General features: G+C 40.0%; 1 protein-coding gene across 1 annotated transcript; it reads right to left on the bottom strand.

Annotated features, from left to right (window-relative positions):
• Nucleotides 1-635: 635 nt before the first annotated feature.
• On the bottom strand, nt 636-21,764 carry LOC135409951 (arylsulfatase D-like). The gene is made up of 11 exons (XM_064646143.1): nt 21,698-21,764; nt 18,757-18,826; nt 17,672-17,812; nt 16,807-16,928; nt 15,799-15,921; nt 13,199-13,622; nt 11,527-11,663; nt 9,552-9,686; nt 7,174-7,336; nt 6,038-6,159; nt 636-1,553 (listed from the first exon to the last, which is right to left on the bottom strand). Exons 2-11 carry the CDS (start codon nt 18,807-18,809, stop codon nt 1,183-1,185), a joined length of 1,791 nt encoding a protein of 596 aa, XP_064502213.1. The 5' UTR covers nt 18,810-18,826; nt 21,698-21,764; the 3' UTR covers nt 636-1,182.
• Between the last annotated feature and the right edge of the window lie 936 nt (nt 21,765-22,700).

The following is a 22,700-nucleotide window of genomic DNA, read 5'->3' as shown; positions in this document are numbered from 1 at the left end:
CCTGCAATCTACTTTTTCTGAAGGCAAAAATACAGAAACCTCCATTTAAAAATAGGATTTGACACAAAACCTGGCAAGAGCATGGTTAGGATTACATATTGAGAGATGAATTTATTTAACCTGAGGGCAGCAAGAGAGGATTACATATTTTAATCCCCTCCGTTTCCCTAATGACTGTACAGAGTGCTGACACTTGCTTGGCTTGGAGAAGATGACCTGTACACAGAAGTGATTAGTGCGTGAGGTGATTTTTTTTTTTTTTTAACACCTCCTACTGAAAACAAAGTGCTTTCTCACAAAACAAAGCACATTTTGCATGGCCCTCATATGAAATCAGAGTCACTGTCACTCAAGTGGGACATGCAGCTTATAAATTGGTCTCAGATTGTGAAATCTGGGACCTATCTTCTCAAGGGTGATGCTTTTCAATGCTCTTGCAAGTGAGATGACTTAACTACATGGAAAATGTATTTCGGTAAGAATTGTGGTTTAACATTTCAGCATAGCTAGGTACTTTGCTGCTGATCTTGAGATATTAACTTCAGCTATCTAATTTTTATAACACACTTGTCAGTTTGGTTTTCCGTGGGAATTCTTACATGATAGAAAAATGAATGTACAGATGAGGCAAAAAATTGCTGTAAATTATTAGGTGTTTATTTCGGAGAGGCAAACAAATTTTGGCATGTTTCCAAATAAAATGTGGGGGGTTTTCATTATTTATTTATTTATTTCATTGTCATCATAATTTCATTTTTGTGCAACAGGTTTTTTTTCATTAAAAGATAAGCCCTGAATAGGGATACCCTTTTGGGCTGAGTACTGTTGTCTTAATAAGCGTATTTCCTGTACAAACATCTGCAGTGAAAAGTTTACTTTCTTATCAGTCATGATTTGCTTGAATTGAAAATCACTAAGAAAATAAATTTTTTGGGGGGTATTTAATCCAGAATTATGCACTTGAGGGGTAGATTATACAGGTGACCCCTAATTTTTAAACTACAGGTTTACTAAATTTCTGTGGGTATGGAAAAAGGTTGAAGAAAAAAACCCAATAATATCTCTTTAAGTTATTCCAGTGTAATTTAACCCATATCTCTAATTTCTCTGTGAATGACATTAAATGTCATGTAAATGTGAAAACTGTCAACTTCTTTAGAGAAACTAACTTTGATTTTGGTATTAAACTATGCTATCTGCTTTGTTATTTTCTTCATGACACCAACAGAATGGGAATGTCCCACAGCATGGCTGCAGCCATGGCTTCCATATATTATTGTAAGGGGACAGCTGTTGTGGGACTGGAGTCAGCGTCTTGCGATGCTCTTCCACAGCTTTTCTTATTCTCCTCATCACAGTGTCAAACAAGGGCTCAGTGTCAGCTGACAGAGGATTTGCCTCAGACGGATCTTGTGAGAGATTGAACAGCAGTGGAGGGTCATGATGGGTTACACCATCACCAAAACATGGGCAAATTCCTCTTCTGAAACAGGCTCCAGAGGCTTCTGGTTGGAATACTGGAGTAGCATAATGAGCTTTCCACACGGTGCCACCTGCCACAGAAGAAGCACATTTGAACATCTTAATGGCATTAGGAATTGGGAGGGGTGGGGGATGTGTCGTGAAAGTTTGGTTCACGTTTAAGTGATCTGCTATGTCATTCCTAGGGCAAGCTTATGTCACACATGGGGAAGGGGTCTTGTGGAAGCTGTCAGGATTAAGATGTTCTTTGTGGCTTATGGGAACACCTTGGCTCTGGGTACATGCAGGGCCCTATACAGTATGTGAATGGTTAGCCTAATATTTTAAATAGAGGGAGTCTGACACTTTCTTGTGTCCCTTTAAAAATCTACAAGCCTCTTGGGGAGGGAAAATGGAGAATGCAGTCCCCAATTTCTGGCTGCAAGTACTTGTAGGTGGTTCTTCTGCTGCCTCTGTATATCTGAGTGAAGAAGTACACCTGGGCAGAAATTCATCACAGTTTATTTCCATGCTCATGTTCGAGCACACTTTTTAATAGGGTGGTAATTGCAGGCCAAGAAAACAGTAAAATCTGGAGTCTAGTTTTTAAGTTAACATGATGAAGGCAGGTAGTTTGCAGCTTTAGGGCTTGCACATCATCAGGCTCTTGTACTGGCCACAGGACAAGCACAGGTCTGTAACTTGCAATGAAAAAATGGCAAAGGGCTAGGACTAAATCTGAATGCAGCTCATCAGCACACTTTACTTCCTCCTCCTTTTTCCCCTATTCCTCACCCCACATTTAGAATACAGTACACTGAATTTGGAGGCAATTCTGTGCCCAGCAAGAAGACAGCAATTAGGTATTATGTCTGAAAAAAGGAGACAAGAAGAAAGGGGACATTTAACACTTGGAGCCACTTCTCTAATCCAGTGAGCACAAATAGCTGATAACTGCATTGTCCCTACATGGAATTTTCTTTTTACTTCAATGGAATTAGCTGAAATTTCCTTCCTTTCTTCTCCTAAAGGTGTTCTTTAAAGCCTGCAGCTTTATTCTTTGGTCTCCGTCTTGTCACTACTACTGGAACACCGTTTTGTTAATAAATAAAATTTTAAAACTTCTGAAAAGGTGAGGGGAAACAAGTAACAGATATTAAGGGCCAGGTAATATTTTAGCTTAAAAGAGCTAGTGGCTAGTTGGCTGTGTATCTATTTATTTTCCCCCTGTGGTTTCCACATCCTGCTTAAGCTATGCTTCTGTGGAGGGATGACATCTCAATGGTTCTGAAATGTTTTGGCATAATAATTCCATAACATTTCTAAATGTTAGATATCTCCATTTCTGAACTTGTGAGAGAAAGGATGATGAAGGTTGATTGGGCTCACTTTCTGACGGCTTACTAAGGACAGACAGATACTCCTTAGGTCTGTTTGAGTGTGTGCTTTGCTGCTGGCTGGATGAGCTCCGTATCCTTCAGCTTATCCCTGTCTTGTAACTAAAAGAACATTTGTCTCGTGACAAATCTGCAAGCATCCTCTTGGATATCAGGGTTCCCAGAGCATGGGATTTGGGTCTTATGTTTGTCAGTCAGGTAGCACAGATACTTGCTACAAGGAGTTAAATAAGCACTTTTTGGGACAGGCATTTTTTCTGAGTATCTGGCTTAGTTGGAGTGCTGTTGAGATATTGGCAAAATAACCATTTATTAGGTAAATACGAGACAGAGAGGCTTATCTAGCTCTACATAGGAATTTATGTGATTAATGTTCAGAAAAAAACTAACTAGTCATTCTTTTCCATAAATAATTGGGCTGAATTCCTTATACACTGTATGAAAATTTGGAGTACTGAGTGTAGAGTGTCTGATGCTGCTAAATTTTAACATTCACTTTTCATGGCTGCAAATAATTACTGGAAATGCAGAGTGAGAGACAGCCAGGTCCTTGTTAGTTCACTTTGAAGGATACAGAGAGGCCGATTGTAATTAACCTGTGTTGGAGAGCTGAGCAGACAATTGGGTTACAGAAGGATAAAAGAAAAAAAAAAGGTGGTAGAAATCAATGCTGATAAAAGCAGTGGGAGTTGCACTCATCTCCAAGAGGCAAATGGGGTATGCAATTTTCTATTGACGTAGCTCTGATAGAATCAGAAGGTGCTTGTGAATTTTAGGGCAACATGTTAATTTAATATGTCCAAGGGAAAGGAAACCTGCAGCTTCAGTACAAACATCTCTCAACCCCATCTGGTAACAATCAATCAGTTTAATGAGCAGAAAGAAATGTACTGTCACTAATAAGACTTATTGTGCTGGGGTAAAGGAAAGGACTCTTTTACTTATAAACAAAGGATTCTTCTGGCTTCAGTGAACGGCTTAAAGGATGGATCCTGCCTGAGTGACATCAAAATACAATGGCTTCATATCTAGGCTGACCAACAGACATAAATGGACACTAAATACATAATATTAGTGTGATTTACTTACAGATGAGCTAAAACTCTCTAAATAGTCTGTCAGCCCAGTCAGAAGAAATGGCAGTTGGAACAAAGAATCAAAATTTATACCTTAGTTGAAAGCTGAGCCACATATTTGATTAGCTAGTCTTTCATATGCAGAACATTGCATTGTTTTCAGGACCCTTGCCATAAGCAGTTGAGGTTCAATGGGAAAAACTGTAGAAAGGCATGCATAGGAAATCTAGCTGTGCATGTGGCTTCATAGGAACATGAACTGCCACAAAATGCATCTGCATAAGTACGCGTAACTACTTATGTAGAACTTATATAGCTTAGAAGAACTAGTGATGAAAGCTGGGTGAGGAGAATAGCAGTCCTTCAACTTGAAAAGCAGCTCTTCAAATGCATAGCTTGAGTGGAGTATGTATTTAGCTTTTCAGTAGGGAAATAGGGCATGACTCATCTAGCAGGAGTTTTCTCCAGGAGTCTGGCGGTCAGACACAGCTTTCTCTGCCCAGAAACTTTGTTTCCAGAAAAAAAATGTGTGTTAAAAGGAAACAGAGATCTCTAAGAATGGTGACTGATTTAGAGACATAGGAGATTTGAGTTTCTGACTGCAGTTCTGCTCTAGGTAATGTGAACAGGTGACTGTGCTTGGGGTTAGACTGTAGAATCATAGGATTGTTTAGGTTAGAAAAGACCCTTAAGATGATCATGTCCAGCACTGCCAAGTCCAACACTAACGCATGTCCACAAGTGCCACACCTACACGTCTTTTAAATACCTCCAGGGATGGTGACAAAAACACTTCCCTGGGTGGCCTGCTTCCAATGCCTCACAAACCTTTTCATGAAGAAATTTTTTTTTAATATCCAGTATAAACCTCCCCTGGAGCAACCTGAGGCCATTTCCCTTTGTCTGCTAACATTACTTGGGAGAAGAGACTGATGTGATGAAGCCTGGACCTACTGGTAGTTTTGGTGTGGGGCCAACTTGCCACCAGTCTGTCAGGTGAACTGATCTCTCGCATCTCTACTGGCAGCTCTAAGAGCTGTGCTCTCATAGTCTCTTAACACACTGGTCTGCTGTGTCCTGGGTGCATGGGGAGGGAGGTTCAAATCGGCAGCCCTGAGGTTTCTGCCAGGCACGGGCCATGCCCCCGTCTGCTCAAACCTCCGGCCAGCATCACAGGGTGCGTGCTCCAGGAGGTCATGAGCAGCTGCAGCGCTTTGGGAACGAAGCCACTGCACTGGGGAGCTGCCGGCGCTCCCTCTGCTCTCCCACGGCTGTAGGTGGCCTTTCATACGGGGCACCTCGAGACGCGAAAAGGAAACACGAAGCAGCTGGCTGCGCTGAAGGGCCGGGAGGTTAGGTTTTATTTTATTTTGTTTCGTTTTGCTGTTTAAAACCTCCTCGCCACAGCGCTCTCCGCCGCCCGGCAGGCCGCGGCTGTGGCGGCCGGCGGGGCCGCGCTGCCCCCTGGCGGCGCTTTGTCTCCCCGGCCCGGCCCGGCCCCTCCCGCTGCTCCCCGGAGCCCGCGGGGCCGGGCGGGGAGATAACCCCTGACCAAAACTGATTGCCTAAAGCGCTAGGTTATGGGCCTGGCTCAGCTAATCGTAGAACCACAGAAACGTTTGTGTTGGGAGGGACATTAAAGATCGTCTAGTTCCAGCGTTGGGTTCTTGTTGAAAGTTCAGTAAAGCATTACAGCTGCAGTCAGCTTGTCTAATGCCACAGCTGAAAAACATGAAACAAATAAGATAGGACTAATAAAAAGAAACCAAATACTGCTTAGGATAAAGACCTTCAATGCACAGTTCCTTTTGCTTCAATCCTACACTAAAGTTGATCCCGCATGCTTATGCATCAAAAGTGATACAAACACTGCAACAAAATGGGGATTCTTGAAGCTATGCTTTCCAGGAAGCAAACCCCTTCATCTCAGGCAAGGCAGAACAGCTAACAAAGAGGCCATTCTGCACTTTGCAGAAGAACTGAGAGTTTGAGACAATAAACTTACTCCAGATATATGTATGTATATTTTTACATGTCACTCTCTTGGGAGCTAGAGATCATTACATGGTCTGTGATTTGCTGGAGGGGGATGTTGATACTCACTGTCCTTCTGGTGCCACCGCACTGCGTGCAGAAACACACCGCAGTAGTGAAACATGAACTCGTGCCCGGAGTGTCGAATTGTCCCACGCAGCAGAGGCAGCAAAGTGCGCCCATCGATTACCCTGAGGGAGAGAACCGGAGTCACCAGACTGCTTAAGGATTTCAGTCTGCAGCTGGAGCACGAGCACCACTCACTCTATGTATGCAGCATTAGAATTTCAAGCGTCATCTCTCAACTAAGGTACTTTTTAGCTAATGAGCCCTGAGATTTTTAATTGTGTGGATGGGTGGAGATCAGGAATTAGCACTTACTAGCAGTTTTTGCAAAAACAGCTAGTTTACACGTCCTGCCTGGAGAGATAAGTCACCACTGCTGTAATTTTCCTGGAAGTAGGTGATAAGCACAGGTTAATTTTGCTACCTGAAATGGAAGTCACTGAAGTAATTGACAGCTCTGCGAGCTTCAGGCTTTGTAGAAAAAAAAAGAAAGCCACCTACTGAATTGATTAAGAGTTGGTTAATTTACACACCACCAGTACTTTTTTTGCTTTTTCCTGAAATGACTTAGCTACCTACGCTTTCTTGTGTTCTTTAGAGGAGGCTAACATAGATGCTAGAAGCTGTTTACTATTGAGGAAGCTGCTACTTTGGTACCGGCAGAAAAATGCCGGTCATGTGCCATATGCTCCACCCTCCCTACTTGTGAATATCCAGGCTTCCTAGGCTTCCCGTCCTAGTACTCTAACAGGACCAACCACCTTCGTGAAAATCTGTGGATTTTTGATTTTAAAAAAGTAAAATTAAAAAGGGTGGGTTTGGTTGTGGGTTTTGTTTTGGTTTTTTGTTGGGTTTTTTTTTTTACAGTCATCCTAGTGTCCCAAATCAACCAAATTGCCTTTTGGTGATTAGAGGACTGAGATAGCTAAATGATCTTTGATAAAAGACACTGGTTTTTCCTTTGCCTTTTCCATACAAGCAGACAAGACAGGGAAGGCTATGCAGAAAGTAAGTTAGAGAATTGCCTGGTTTAGGAACTATCAGAATTTAACCTGTGGCTGTCAGGATGCATGACTTAGGCAGTTTCTATCTAAATCAAGAAAGAGAAGCAAATATGGTTCATGAAGCCACCTCTGTACCTGTCCTGAGGCACTGCCCCTCCAGCTAAATGAACTACTGTAGGAAAAATGTCCATAAGGCTTGTAGGTTCATCAATAACTGTCCCTGCAGGTAACACTCCCGACCACTTAAATATTCCTGGAACACGGATTCCTCCTTCCCATCCTCCCATTCCTTTTCCACCTGTTAAAGAAGAGGAGGAAAGTTTAACAAAAAGATAAAAGAATAAGAGATACTAGATGTTCATTGTGCATGTATAATAAAAGGTTTTAAAATTTTTAGAATTTTCACGTAACTTTAATGAGAACACACTAAATCCTCTAGAACAGTGGTGACTACATTAGAAATTCTCTTCTTCAAAAATAAGTCTTATTAACATCTTTATTTTACACTGCTTTCTTGGGTGGCACATATAATAACCCACTACTAAGCACCATTTTTGGCAGAAGAGGAACAATTCTACCCTCTGATGCCTGAGAAGTCATTCTGACCCAGAGCTTAAGTTGAAGGTCATTTCAATTTAAGTATCTGAGAATGCTCTCCACATTCCCTAAAAACATGCCCAAGAAAAAAATCTGTTAATAAAAATCAGTTAATAAAATGAATTAATTAAATAATTAAGAGCAAAATCTGACTTGTCAATGGAATAGGGGTTGCAGCCCCACTTGGTGCCTGAGGAAGGGAAATTAGACAGGGCAAGCTTGATTGTCAGCTCACAATCAAAGACAGCAGGAACATTACAAAATTAATTGCAGTTCTGGAGGGCAGCGAGGGGAATTAGGATAATATTTGATTGCCCTGCAGGAGAATACAGTCCCAGGGAGGCTCTGAGGTGGTCCCAAATGGAAGAGTGTAGAACCCATGCATTAAATAGGGGAGTGCTCTGAATATGCTGCAGTGACAAAGACTTTCCACCTGCATTTCTGTTGAAATTGTCTTGAGGTAATACAAAGAGTTTTTCTTAACTTGGTTTCTCTTGCATTCCTCTGGTCTTCTAAATTCTTTTCTCCATCCAGTCTCTCTTACAAGTCAAAAAATTCATTGAATAGTATTTCAAAGTGAGAACCATTAACTAATTACAGATATAAGTTACAGATGTCAAGGATGGGAATATTAATGAAACAGTGTGGTTCAAAGTCAGAACTCCAAGTGAAGGATCCAGTTAGAAAACAAAAGTTGGAAAAGGATTGAGCTCAGGTACCTATACGACCTTTTCTCTGTTATTCCTCCTATCAAAGGCAGAAATGACAAACTGTGGCTCGAAAGTGTTGTAGGAAAATGGGCGAACAAAGCTTGAAGGCAGCTGATTAGCTCAGCTAATAAATCAGCAGCTGAATGGTAGCTTACATTAGCCCCAGGCTTTGCTAAGTAATACTGTATCTTGCTACAAAGGAGGTGTGCTAATGGTTACAACTGAGAGGCAAGGTTCCCAGAGCTTGGTTTTAAAGGCTGACAAGGTGTCATGATGGAAAACAAACAGGGCAAGTCCAAGTGCTTCTGCAATAATCTTTGTGCTATGTAAAATAGTGGTATCTCATGCTTTGTCAATCAGCAGAAGCTCTTCTCATTATTTGGATGTGTGGCTTATTTGTCTTCTTGTTTTCAATATGCTGTTTCAAATAGCAGCAGTGAGTTTTACAGATATTTATTAATTAAACTGTATTTTTTAATCTTGCTAGTTAGTTTCAATGGGATGTCCCCTGTTCTGCCATGTGTGGACATAAATGGGAATGCTTTTCTGTTATTGATATCTAAACTGATATTGTATCTTCTTTTGCCTTCTCTCTAAGCAGGCATGATTTCATCACTGTCCTCTCATACTGAAATCTCTAATGACATTTACTTTCCTCTCTGGCCTCTCCTGTTACTAATATACTTGTGTTCAGCTGGTAGAAGTAAATTCATTAGATTAGATTCTAAACTATTCAAATGTGTCTCTTGGCCTTTTTGCAACTGTTACTGGTATGGAAACTTCATATCAAGAAATAAAGGCTCATTTTGCATTTAGGACTGTTCCTAGATGGATCCCAGCTGTATCAAACATTGCTTGTGTGGCCCATCAAGTAACTTGCTACTAGACAGTGTGCACTGTCATGCTGAGCAAAGTCAAGATGCACACAACTCTTCTTCCATAGGGAAATAAGTGAGGGGTACAGTTTTCAGACTTCATTATACAGTAAGTGCCAATCTGTGCAAGCTGTCACAGTAGCTTTTCAAGGCTTAACAGTCTGGAGGGGGCACATGCAAGATTTACCATAGATCTTCATTTCAGATCTATAATCCAAGATTGTAATACCAGCATATAGTTTATTAAATTTAATCTGTCTGAATGTATTTTAATCTATCATTTTCTTTTTAAGAGGAAGTCTTATGCATGTACACACTACCAAAATTTTACCTTTATAGATCCCGTTCCATCCACCCAACTGAGAATTTCCTCTGTGAGCCTCTAAGGATCCTCCATGATCAGATGCAAAATAAATGAATGTGGTATTCTTCAAGCTTTCTTTGTCAATAACATTCAGAAGCCTTCCTATAAACAAAGCATAGCATCATAATTACATCAGGAGATGCACTCAGATTTTCTAGGTCTTGACTCAAAATTCAGTGAAGACTGAGTCTTTCCATTTACCTGAATGAGTTCTGTTATTATCTACCACATTCAATGCAAAGAGACCTCAATAAATAAGAGAGATGGGCAATCACCAATAGTATGAAGTTTAACAGTGGAAAGTGCCAGATTCTGCACCTGGGATGGGGCAACCCTGGTTGTGTGTACAGACTAGGGAATGAGAAGCTGGAGCAAAGTGCTGCAGAAAGAGAGCTGGGGGTCCTGGTCAGTCGCAAGGTGAATGAGAGTCAGCAGTGCCCTGGCAGCCAGGAGGGCCAACCATGTCCGAGGGGCCATCGGGCAAAGCATTGCCAGCTGGTCAAGTGAGGGGATTGTCCTGCTGTGCTCTGCACTGGGACGGCCTCACCTTGAGTATTGTGTGCAGTTTTGGGCACCACATTATAAGAAAGATATTAAACTATTAGAGAGTGTCCAAAGAAGGGCAGTGAAGATAATGAAGCCGTGTGAAGAGCAGCTGAGGTCACTTGGTCTGTTCAGCCTGGAGAAGAGGAGACTGAGGGGAGACCTCATTGCAGTCTCAACCTTCTTACAAGGGGAAGGTGGAGGGGCAAGTACCAATCTGTTCATTCTTGTGACCAGTGACAGAACTCAAGGAAACGGCATGAAGCAGAGTCAGGGGAGGTTTAGGTTAGACATCAGGAAAACGTTTTTCAACCAGAGGGTGGTTGGACGCTGGAACTCCCCAAGGGACTGGTCACAGCACCAAGCCTGTCTGAGTTCAAAAATTATTTGGACAATTTGCTCTCAGGTACGCAATGTGATTCTTGGGGTGTCCTATGCAGGGCCAGGAGTTGAAGCTGGTGATCCTGATGGGTCCCTTCCAACTCAGAATATTCTATAATTCTATGAAATAATAATATCCCAACAAAAAGCAGATGAATGTTTATAAAATTTGTTTGTAGTGTCTATAAAACCAGGAAAATAAAAATTACCACCAACTGGAAAATCATTTAAATGATTGACCCTTTTATTCAAACTACTCAGAATACTCAGTAGCTTTATTCTGTAAATTCTCTGAGTCAAGGAATATGCTGAGTAGGTAGCCTCAAACATCTTGAAAAGCTTAAATAATATGCTGCCTTGATTAGTAGCCATAGTAAACTGTCGTGTCTCACCAGGAACTGAACAAGGACTCTGAGACCAGGCTACATACTATCAACCAAAATCATCTCCTGATAGCAGTGATAAAAACCTTGTGGACTGTAATTCAAACCTAATTTAATAAGGAATGGTTTTGTACTGATAACATCAAATGTTTATACAGAATGTGATTTATCATAGATTGGTTGTCCTCATCACCTTCTGCATCAAATATATTTGCCAAGAACAGCTTCCATAGCTATAGAAGCAGCAGCAAAAGGTGAACTGCACGAGGAAAAAGCATAATGTAATATTTAGCATCAGCACCACTTACATCTTCTAAGACCAGACAGAGATGGAGAAATGTCATAATTTTGATTAACAGCATGATCAAGGACATATTTGATTATATGTCTGCATTTAACACTTCAGCACAGGAGTGTGTCAATTAAAAAAGATAAAGAACAAATCCTTACAAAGAAAGTTTAAGCTTTCAACTTTAGAAAGAAAAAAAAGAAGTGTGGTTATGGTATGGCAGTCTTTGAAACCAACTGTGTATCCAAGGCATGATTTTTACATGTGCAAAAAGGGAGTCTGGTGATCACTCCTTTCTTTTCCACATTCAAATAAATGAAGAATTTTCTTCAAGACCAACACTTACCCACCATCCAATCCATCTCCTCTACGTTATCTCCATATAGGCCATGCCTGCTTCTTCCTTGAAACTTCTCTGTGGTAGTGAGAGGGGTGTGAACATGTAAAAGGGAAACGAAGAGAAGAAATGGTCTATGCTTGTTTCTGAAATAAAAGAAAACAAGGGTCATTTCTCTTCAAACTGTCACTCAAAGCAAAATATAACAGTGGTATTGTACTTACTATCTCAATAAATATTATTATTGTGATCTAAACAATTTTTTTTTTATTTTGACATCTTTTTGCTTTTGAGGTTTTGGGACACAGAGGGGTTTAACACACTCTCAAAGATGTTTGTTCTGTATCAAGATCAAAACAGTAATGAGCCCTTTCTTTTTCATGTTCCAAATTAGACATGCTAGAACATTAAATAAGCAACTAGGAAAAGCTGTAGCCGAAAGACTGACACAATCTCAGAGGCAAGGAGAATAGGACTTGCTTGCCTAAACTTTAACATGGATGTATGTCACTGAACATTTGAAGCATCCTCATGGAAGAGGCAGATATGACACTGTACCCACAGTGAAACCATGATCCCTTAAACATCATGGCAGGTAGGATATCCTAGGAACCTAAGATTACCTATACTCAAAGTTTTACAGAAGGAATATATTTTATCACCAATTCCCTTGAGAAAACAAACACACAACCCCAAAACCCTGACAGAAAGAGTATAGTCTTTTTCAAGGATGTTCCCAGACTTAACACATGAATAATTTAAAGACTTAGTCGTTTGTTCAATTCCAATTGAGGTTACTGGTAGAAATGAAGGACACTTGTCAGAAAAAAAACCCAAACACGAAACTAAACAGAACTCACTATCACTCTTCTGCTTGTAAAATATTAACTTCATATGACACTTTCTATAACAGTCCATTTACCAGTCTAAGACCATTTTTATGTTCCTACTGACAGAAAGCACAGTCCTTGGCCAGGACCCCTTTGTATCAGCTGAACAAAACATAAACACCAGAATAATCATCTTCCCTTTCCCAAGGAACTGACCAGCGATGTTGTCATGATTCAGGAATGGTGCTTTCCAGTTTAGTGCTCCCACTCAGACTCTCCAAACCACGCTGCTGCTTGCCTGCTTTTCCCCCTTTCTCTCCCCCCTGCAGCAGGCTGGAGAGGAGAATTGGAGGCACAAGAGGTTAAGGTCACAGGCTGAGATAAGAACAGTTTACCAGAAACAGCAATGAGATAACAAAATGAACAGTAATAGCAACAATATTAGTAACAAAAGTGTAGAAGAAAGACAAAAGAGTGATTCACATTCAAAATGCTCAGAACTGGAGTTACCCGACCACTCCCTCTGCCATGCTTACTTGACCGGGAGAGACACGGTCTCCCCATCCTGGCAATGATGTGAGCTGGTATAGAATAAACTCTGTATCCTTTTACAGCCCCCTCCTGGGTGCTGCAAAAATTAACCCTCTCCTGACCAGAACCAGGACAGATGTATAAGACAGAAGACAGCAACTGGATGCTGACAGATAGGAAAATACCAGAAATTAACAAATTACTGGCCAGCATTAGGACGGAGAGTTCAGCATGCCAGCTACCTAACCTAGTGTTATATGACACAATAATGATATTATTGTTAAAACCCCTTAAAATGTGATACAATTTTTGTTGATTACCTTTTAATGAATGTAACTGCCTCTTTCAGCATGTTAGAAGCAGTTCTGTTTAGGTTCATAGGTTGTTCAGTGATATCATGGTTTCTCATCAGGATACAGTTCCAGTACTTGGTGAAACCATAGCTGGAGAACCAGGAGAGGAAGTAAAGGAGACCACAGATGGCCAGACAGATGATTATTTTCCATTTTACTGGGAAAAGATTGGCAAGTTTTCCAATCACAAGAGTAAATACTGCAAGGGTGATCATCTGTGTGTAGAGCCAATACGTATCTTGCAAAGACTTGGCCAGTTCAGGGTCGTCTGTGCCTTGACACTCATTCAAAAGGGTAAAAGGCATGCCATAAAAATAGTCAAAGCCATGATTTAAAGGATGGTGGCAGTGATCACGGCGGGTTTTGCAGTTCACACCCATATGCCACTTCCCTGAAAATATAAAACAAAGATCTTAAATCCAACATCATGACTCCTGGGTGTGCCTGCCTCTATTTCTAAGGGGTTGTCTGTAACCCTCAGTTAAGGTGCAGCTGAGGGAGGAGCTGATGTGGAATGGGGATAGATTCAAGGAGCGACAATGCATTGGCACTTTATCTGTCTAGAACAGCTGCTTCTCCTCGCCTATCAGTTTAAATTCCATGTAGGGCAATGGCCCAGCTTAGACACGTCCTTGAATAAGAACAAATAAGGTTGCAATAGTTGGTGCTTCTTATTTTTCACATGATGTAGTAGCCATGCATTAACAGGTAACATGGTGGGGAGAAACTGAAGACATCCTTGTGTCAAAAGAAACAGCTAAGTGCAAAAATATGAAATATTTTACACACAATTTCTATCTGACCTTCATAATCTTGGAACAAATTTCAGGAAGAAGACGAATGTATTGGCTCTGTGTGGCCATACTCATCCTAAAATGAGTAGCAGAAATAGGCCATTCCAATTATCCAGTACAATTGGATATATCAGAATATGTAATACAGTGATAATGAACCTTAATTAAGTCATATTACAGAGCAGTGTAATTATCCTGACATTGAAGGACAGACAGTCTATAACCATGGGCTTAGGAGCTATTACCTAGACAAATAACTTCTGAGAACTGCTGACCAGTCCTGCACTTGTGTACATGAATGTAGTTTACAGTATAAGCTATATCAGACTGCAGTGAGCAGGGTGTGAAGTCAGTACATCACTGAGACTTGCTTCAATTTAGGAACTAAATGACACCTCAGTGTGCAGAGCTGAGCAGAGGTGTGAAAAGCACAGTAATTACAACTAAGCACAACACACCTTTGACTACATCAAAAGGAGTTTAAAAAGGAGAGATGCTTGAAACACACAGCCTTTAATCGCTCTTCAGTCAAAATTAGCAAAGAGTTAACAGGATTTTCTTTTTTCAGACGTATTTTGAGCCAAGGCCCACTGAAGTAAATGGGATTCTTTGAGCTTTTTTTGTAAGGGTTTCCTTTTGCAGAAATAAAGGGACTTTTACCATCCTAATTGTGATAATAAGCAGGATGCTTAAATAGCAGAAAATCTTGCCACCAGGTATCACAGAATGGGTAAGGTTGAAAGGGACCACAGTGGGTCATCTGGTCCGACCTCCCTGCTCAAGGAGGGTTGTCCTTGCACATTGTGCAGGATTATGTCCAGACAGTTCTTAAATATCTCCAGTGAGGGTAGGTCCACAGCCTCTCTGGGAAATCTCTTCCAGTGCACAGTCACCCTCACAGTAAAGAAGTTCTTCTTATTTTCAAGTGGAACTTCCTGTGCACCTGTTTCTGCCCATTGCCTCTTGTCTTACTGCTTGGCACCACTGAGTAGAGCCTGGATCCTTCCTCTTTACACGGTCCCTTCAGATACTTCTACATATTGATGGGGTCCTCTCTCAGTTGTCTCTTCTCAAGGCTGAACAGGCCCAGCTACCTCAGCCTTTCCTCATAAGACAAATGCTTCAGTCCCCTAATTATCTTCATTACTGATGAATAAGTCAAACAATACTGGGCCCAGTATTGACCCTTGGGGGCACCACTAGTGACAGGCCTCTAACTACACCCTGTGACACTGATTACAACCCTCCAGGATCTACTGTTCAGCCAGTTCTCAATCCATCTCACTGTCCACTCATCCAGTCCATGCTGAGTTTGCCTATGAGGATGTTGTGAGAGACAGTGTCAAAAACCTTGCTGAAGTCAATATAATTAAAACTACTGTGCTGAAGTCGATACAATTAAGACTACTGGTGTCTCAGTACCAACCAGCAGACAATATTCTTCTGCTCTAATAGATCAGTAAAAATCTCTGTTGTTTCATCCTAAAGCAATCTGGACTGGGCAAACAAGATTCTTTCCTTTGAATTTAATTCCATTTGCAGTGTGAATTTATATATTCCATATATTCTCATTTTGGATCTATCAGATATGCTTTACTGACATTGGGACTTGTGGATAGCATTCTAAAAACCCTGCTGATTTTGAAAGTTGTGCATACAAGAAAATCTAGTTTAACTGATCCTAAACATTTTGCAAAAAAGAAATGTATGTACAGAATCAGCCTAATTTGAATAATAAGCAATTAAAAGGTGACAAGTTGCTCTGTCTCATACCTACAAGTGCTGTAGAATAACCTTGCTGCTGCAGTATTCTGGCAAAAGTAGTTTCATTTGGTGGAAGCCCCCCAGAACACCCGTTCCAAAAGAGGACCTGCTGTTGAGTGCTGGAGGCCATGCCTACAGAGGAATAATAGTCTTTAAAATAAAACAAGCCAGATTTCAGATTTTCAGTCTGCTCAGAATGTGCTTTCTAATGAATGGGACTCAGTTGTCTAAGCCTAGTGCCTTTTTATAAGCCACTTAGTATGACGTGGGATATTCTGATCGGCTTCCAGAATTATGTCTCTTCCAAGTCCCATGTCATTATATGCTACTCCAATGCAGATGCCTCAGCTATGCTGGGGTGTCTACAAGTGGCAGGAAGACGGCTATGTTTGGACATTAGGCAACGTCTTACAATCAAAGTTCTATCAAAATATGATGTTAAAAAAAAAGAAAATAAGTTTTTTATAGAACAAAAGGTTTGCAGAGTCAGGGGGATGCACTTCTGAAATGCACAGTTCATGATTACATTTCTCCTTAAGCAAATCAGAATCACATCAGAGGTGCTGCACTGATTACTACTGCCATATGTGGTGGCTGAAGTTTTCTGTCATAAATTTACATGGCTGAAGTAAATTGGTTTTAAAACATAGTAACTGAGAACTATTCCACAGTCTGACCCATTTCACTGTGAAAAAAAATTGCCAGGATATTAAAAATATTACATTTAATATAATCTTAATACCACTAAACAGGCAGCATTTGCATAATTTTCTTCTTCATTTTTCTGTCTGTAGGTGCTTTGTGCTGTTTAGATTTTCATCCATTTAGCCACATTAAATGTGCTTTATGTGGGCATTTTCCCATAGAAATCAATCATTACTCATCTCTATTTTTTCCCATCTCACTGAAACTCCAAATCCCAATATTAACTAGTCTTTAAAATTGTTTGTTTAAGGGGATTTTTAATATCAACACTGACTAGACTAACTACATCAAACCATTAGAGAGCGGCCCAACCTGATCTGATGGGGTATCTGCCAGTCAGGAAAGCAGCTCTGCTTGGAGTACAGACAGCAGCTGCAGCAATGTGCTGATTAAGTCTCACTCCTTCCTTTGCCAAGCCATCAATGTTAGGAGTCCTAAAGAGAAAAATCCCATCTCTGATAAAAAACATATTACACAGAAGTTCATGGTATCCCACTCCTCTTAGTTTTGTGGAGAACATCACCATCAAATTTACAAAAATCTGTTTACCTACAACTCAACTAGAAAAGCTCTGTGTTGTATATATTTTTGAGACACCTTGACTCCTTAGAAAGTAATTTTCCTTGGATATGTATGTTTTTATTAATAACTAAAAAAAGGGGAAGAGAAGGTGTTTCAGGTCAGTTAATAGATACAGGAAAACACAATATCCAAGACTATAACAGGCTAGAGCAAAGACAGGATATCTCTACAATCATTCTCTCAATCAATCTACATACAGATTGATAACTGCACTAGGGATAAATATATCACATAGTCTAAGCTGTCTAAATGCCTAAAATGCCTAGTCTAAGCTGTCCTAAAATGCCTACTAAAGTTGTTAACTGATATTAAATTCTAATCTCAGTTCTTCATCTCCGTGGAGTTGTGGAAATTTGTACATTATACACATGCCTGACAAGTACACTGCACAGGCATAATTGCAAAGTTTTAAGTCCAAGAAAGTTTCTCAAGCATGCCTGTATAATTTTGACTAGAGTAGAAATTACTGTAGAGCAACTATTTTGTACGTAGGTTGAAAAGAAGTGTATCTAATCAGTTAATACTGAATTTTTTAATACTGTCATCAGTGCTTTTTTTACTTAACTTCACCAGAAAGGGATAATTTATTTCATACCTTATTGTATCATTACCGTAGCAACCCACATCTCCAATACCAAGATCATCAGCCAGTATCAACAAGAAATTTGGTTTTGAAGGACTTGATACACAGGTTCTTGGAAACAAGCATAAAATTAGCCAAATGTTTAAATAGCTCCTAAAAGTAAAAGTAAAGAGGTAACATTACAAAAAACAACTTTAAGCTTTACAATGGACTTCAAACTATTATTCTTAAAGTTTTATGGGGACTCAGTATAGTCAAACAGCAACCAAATACTGCCAGTAGATGGAGCTCCTGAATATTTAAAAAAGTCCTTGAGCTTTCTATTATCAGTAATTTTTTAAATTATTATGATTTTTATATTATTGATTTATTTATTATTGTTATTTATTTGCACAGAAATTTTGTGTCTGCATTTCTTTGTCGACATATACACTGATCTCAGCGGATGTTCCCAGTAGATTGAGTGGTTGGATACTTGCAAGTGTCCTGAGGCACTCCTTGCACAGGGGTGTGGGATGGTCCTGTTAAGGCTCCTGGAATGAGTGGGACAGGAGCATGAAGGTAATTGGTGTGAAGTCACGCCGGTCATTATGGCAATGGCTTGACTATTGCATCTACTGCACCCATTCCTACATACAGTGTTTGAAAAGTGCTCCTTAAGCCATGGGACCATCTGCAAAATCAAGGTGCAGCAACAAGCTTAAACTTGATTATCTTCCTAAGATATATCCCTGAGAATATCTCCATACATGTTTTAGTTGCTCAAGGTGTTTGCAGTCAGAAGCTTACAGATACCCACATGCTAGAACATATCTTCTGAGTTCATTAATAGATACTACAATGTGTTAAATGCGTAGTAAGTACTAGTAAGTACAGTAAGTCCTATACTACATATTATACATACTCCTAAACCTCTGTGTCTTATAAAAGTAGGGTAAAAGGTCTTGAAATACCAATAAATCCAAACCTGTATTAGCTACTCTTAGATCCTCAATGAGTTGTGGCAGGAGTGGCAGGGAGAAAGTAGAGATTTGTTTACATTTTCTTAAGAACAACACCTAAAACCAAGAAAGACTCTCAGTGAATGTTTTTCTCACCATTGTTTTCCCTGATAAACTTCATAGTTTTCCCTTGTATGAAACAGGTCCATAATTGGTCATATGAATTCTGGTGAAAAAGCAAAAAAAAATCAGAGCCCAGCAGTTCCAGTGATCTGGCATGCAGTTCCTCAAGATCTGGCCTGTTTCCAACTGCTGATAACTCCAGGAGGACTTGTGGGAATTTGGAAAGAAGGCTAAATGTTAATGGCTTTAAAAAAGTGCCAAAGGTGCCTATTATGCAATACACACACAGAAATGTTGGTGTTCACTGAAAGGAAGGTTTTCACCATTTTACAAATGAGGTAGTGGTAAGTAAAACTAGTATCTCACTTTCTACTTAACCTCAGATCAACTTTAAGGAAAATAATCTAACCTTTACTGTGAGATTAGAAAATACAAAAAATACATCAAATAAAAGCCATCCTGGAAACTAATATTTGCAGTGTAATTCTTAGAGAAGGGACTGTAATGTTTTCATGTTTAGATGCCATCTAGTACATTTAAAGAGGTGTTTATTTCTGAATGTTACTAAAAACTATCTGTAAACATAAATATCTTTATTTCCTTAAAGAACTCCAAAGCTTAATGCCATTTATAAATTTAATTTGCTGGGTTTTCTACCTGCCAACTCTATGAACTCAACCTTTAAAAATCTAGAAATAATCATTCAGTTTCTAAATATTTATTTTTGTCTCACAAGGCAAACTTTATGAGTGGAAGCGATTTTCTGTGCTTGCTGAAAGAGAGAGCACACTCTTTTTCTCTTTGGAAAAAGAATGCTTGGGAAATGCACTCCTTTTCCTTGTGAATGGCCTAAGGGATCTTCAGAAAACATTGCACTGAAATTGTGCAAACAGTCATGCAGAAGTACATGGTAAACTGGCTCCACTGAGGACTGGTACATGCTCGCCTTCGTGCCGTACATTGTGCTAAATTAGATATGCTATTCATTCCCTCATTGTGAAAAGGGATAGAAAAATCTGAAATATCCTATCCATGCAAAATCCCTGCTTTTCAACCCTTCTTTCCATTTCAAAACAGAACAAGAACAAAGGTGTCGTCAGCTGTATTAAGGAACAAATTGAAAGTAATTATAATATTTACTTTCTATAACAACTCAAAACCCATTTGTAAACAAACAGTCACTTCTAAACACAGAGAACTAAAAAGTTTCATCTGGACTAATGAAAGACTTGTGGGGTTTTTTTCCTCCAAAAATCAGCAGGAAAATATAGTATTTTCTGAGAATGTTTTTTCTGCCCTTTTAGTATATAACAGTGTTCTTGAATGTCTAAGGAATACTAAACTGGCCAGACCAGAGTATAATCCTCCCTGTACATTTCAAAGGATGAAACATAAGATTAAAAAATTGCAGATATTGTTATTTTGACCAGGAAAACGGTATTAAAAGAGTCAGAACCTGGGGTCCATTGATGATTTGTCCAAGTAACATCTAGATGCTTGTTTGGCTATGGCTGAGACAATATGGGAAATAAAAAACCAAAACCAAAACCAATACCACCACCAAAAAATACAAAAGCCCAACCCCCCCCCCCCCAAAACCCCAAAGAAAACCATGAAGAAAACCACAAACCCACCAAAAGAAAAAGCCCCAAGCAAACAACAACCCTCCCCCCCAACAATAAAACAAACAAACACAGAAACAAACAGAAAAAAAGGTCAAGAAAAACCCAACAAACTTGATTGCTGTTAGTTACAGAATTTTCTGTAGTGTTGATGTTTCCCTTTGCTGTTGGCAAGATCTTGAAAGACACTATTGACAGTTCATCTTCCCTGCCCAATGGCTGAGTCAGAGATTAATGGAGAAGCAGCAAGACCTCTCTGACCCAATGCAGTGACTTTGAAGCAAGACTGTACTGCGGATGCAGATGCCTGAAGCCCAATATCGTGCTTTGAAAAGCAAAGGACTAATTACTAGGATCTCAAATATTTTTGAGATGGCAGCGTAGTGGTGTTTCATTATCACAGCCTGACTGCAGTTCCCCTGAAACCCCGATGAACTGTGGTCCTACAGGACAGAGCTGGGGTGATGATCAGGCAAGTGCATGAGGGCATTAACCTGTGAGAATAAAGAACGAGCGATGGCTCTGGTCATCATCTGTAATGGTGATATCTTTAAGATGCTTTAACAATTGTGGCAGAGCTCTGCCTTTCCAGCAGCAGTTAGACAGCATTGCATTTAAAGAGCTAAAACTATTGCAATGAAAATGTTCTCAGTCTATAGCAAGCAGTGGAGGTCATCATACTCCTTGTGAGCTGTGGTGGAGCAAAAGAACCAGACAGATCTGAACATTTAGGAAATCCCTCGAGTTCCCAGGGAGTTGATAAGGTTTCAAAGCTGCTACAATAGCTCTGCTGCTGTACACATTCTACCCCAGGTTCTTGCACCATAGCCAGCTGGTCACAGCACGCGCGTCAGTATTTAGACAGAGACTTTGTACAGCCCCTCAGGAAAACTGTGAACTTCGAACCAGGGAGGTGCACTGGTGGTATTAAAAAGATACTTTGATCTAATACCATTGGCTTTGGCACCATCTGATTTACTGCAAGCCATTTTAGGAGCATTGCTCTTACTGAAGGAGTAGAAGAAGTACCACACATTAAACAACCCCCACAATTTAAATATGTGTATTCACATTTCTCTGTTAGGTTCTGATTCCTTCTGAAAATAGAGCTCTTACTGACAGTGCTAACATGTGATGAAGCCGGTACTGGGCTCTAGTTTTCCTTAGCTGTTAAATGAAAAAGCAACAGATTCATAAAACTAACAGCAGCTGCTAGAAATCAGAAATTTCTTAGAGAAATCCAAGAATGTGTGAGATAGTAATTCCCTCTGTAAGCCAGTAAGGCACAATAAATGATCATCAGGACTAATAAAAAAGGCCAACACCTTTTTACATGTGGAAAACAAACAAACCCTTGTCTCAGTTACTCTTTTTGTTCCGAAATCCCTCTTGCTCCTTGGTGTGCCGAGCAGTCCTGATCCTGTAAGAAGTGAGTGGGCAAAAGTGGGCTGGGACTTGCTCCTTTTCCTCTTGCTCTCCCTTCCCCCCGCCTCCAGCATGGACACCACCTGGGATCCCTGCCAGCAACAGTCAGCAAACTGGAACTGCTGTGCAGATTTGACATGAATTCCAGGCGGAGTACAAAGTCCTTATTCTTGAAATACTGGCATAACATGGCTACTGCCTTTTCTAGATTTCCTATCCAGTTTATTTTGTGCATATTTGTATAAAGTCTCTCACTGCTCTATTTCAGTGCTTTAAAAGAGATGCTATGAATAATAGCAAGAGATGCTATAAAGGATTTTGGTTCTCCCACACAGCCTTTTCAGCCTTTGAGATGGGATAAAAGGATTGTCCTCCCCCTTTTCTTCTATCATGTTGTCTTTTTGTTTTTGTTGCATTTTCCAGAAAGGTAGACATACCTAAATTTTGTTTTCTTTCCCTACACCACAAAACTGAACATCTAGTCTCCACCCCCCTTCTTTCAGATCCTAACTCTGTTGTAATACATTTTACAGTTCAAAAGGTCTTTAGCAACTACATGGTTGAGCTCCTTCTATTTGCTGGCATTTCTGCTCTCCAAGTTACTTGAATGCAGTGACTGCTGAATTTAAGACTGTGTTCTAGAGAAGTCAGTAGGAGCCAGTGAAGTGGAAAGTTGAAGCAGCTTAAACTATCAGATTCATATAAGCCCGTGGCAGGGATATCCCAGGCTGGAGATTTTTTATTTGTTGACCTCCTTGCACTTACAAAAATAACTGAATGTAGTATAAGTTGTCACATGGGGCTACTTTTACTCATATATATTTGACTATAATACTTATTTTCTATGACTGCTTAACAGCTTGTGATGCTTCTGGTGCAAAGATTTTTCTTGAAAAAATTATATTTATCAAAAATTACATCACGCTTTGG

The sequence above is a fragment of the Pseudopipra pipra genome, chromosome 2 (assembly GCF_036250125.1).
Source record: "Pseudopipra pipra isolate bDixPip1 chromosome 2, bDixPip1.hap1, whole genome shotgun sequence".
NCBI classification, from domain to species: Eukaryota; Metazoa; Chordata; class Aves; order Passeriformes; family Pipridae; genus Pseudopipra; species Pseudopipra pipra.
Note: the sequence above shows the minus strand (reverse complement) of the source record. Positions and strands in the feature narration are given on the sequence as shown.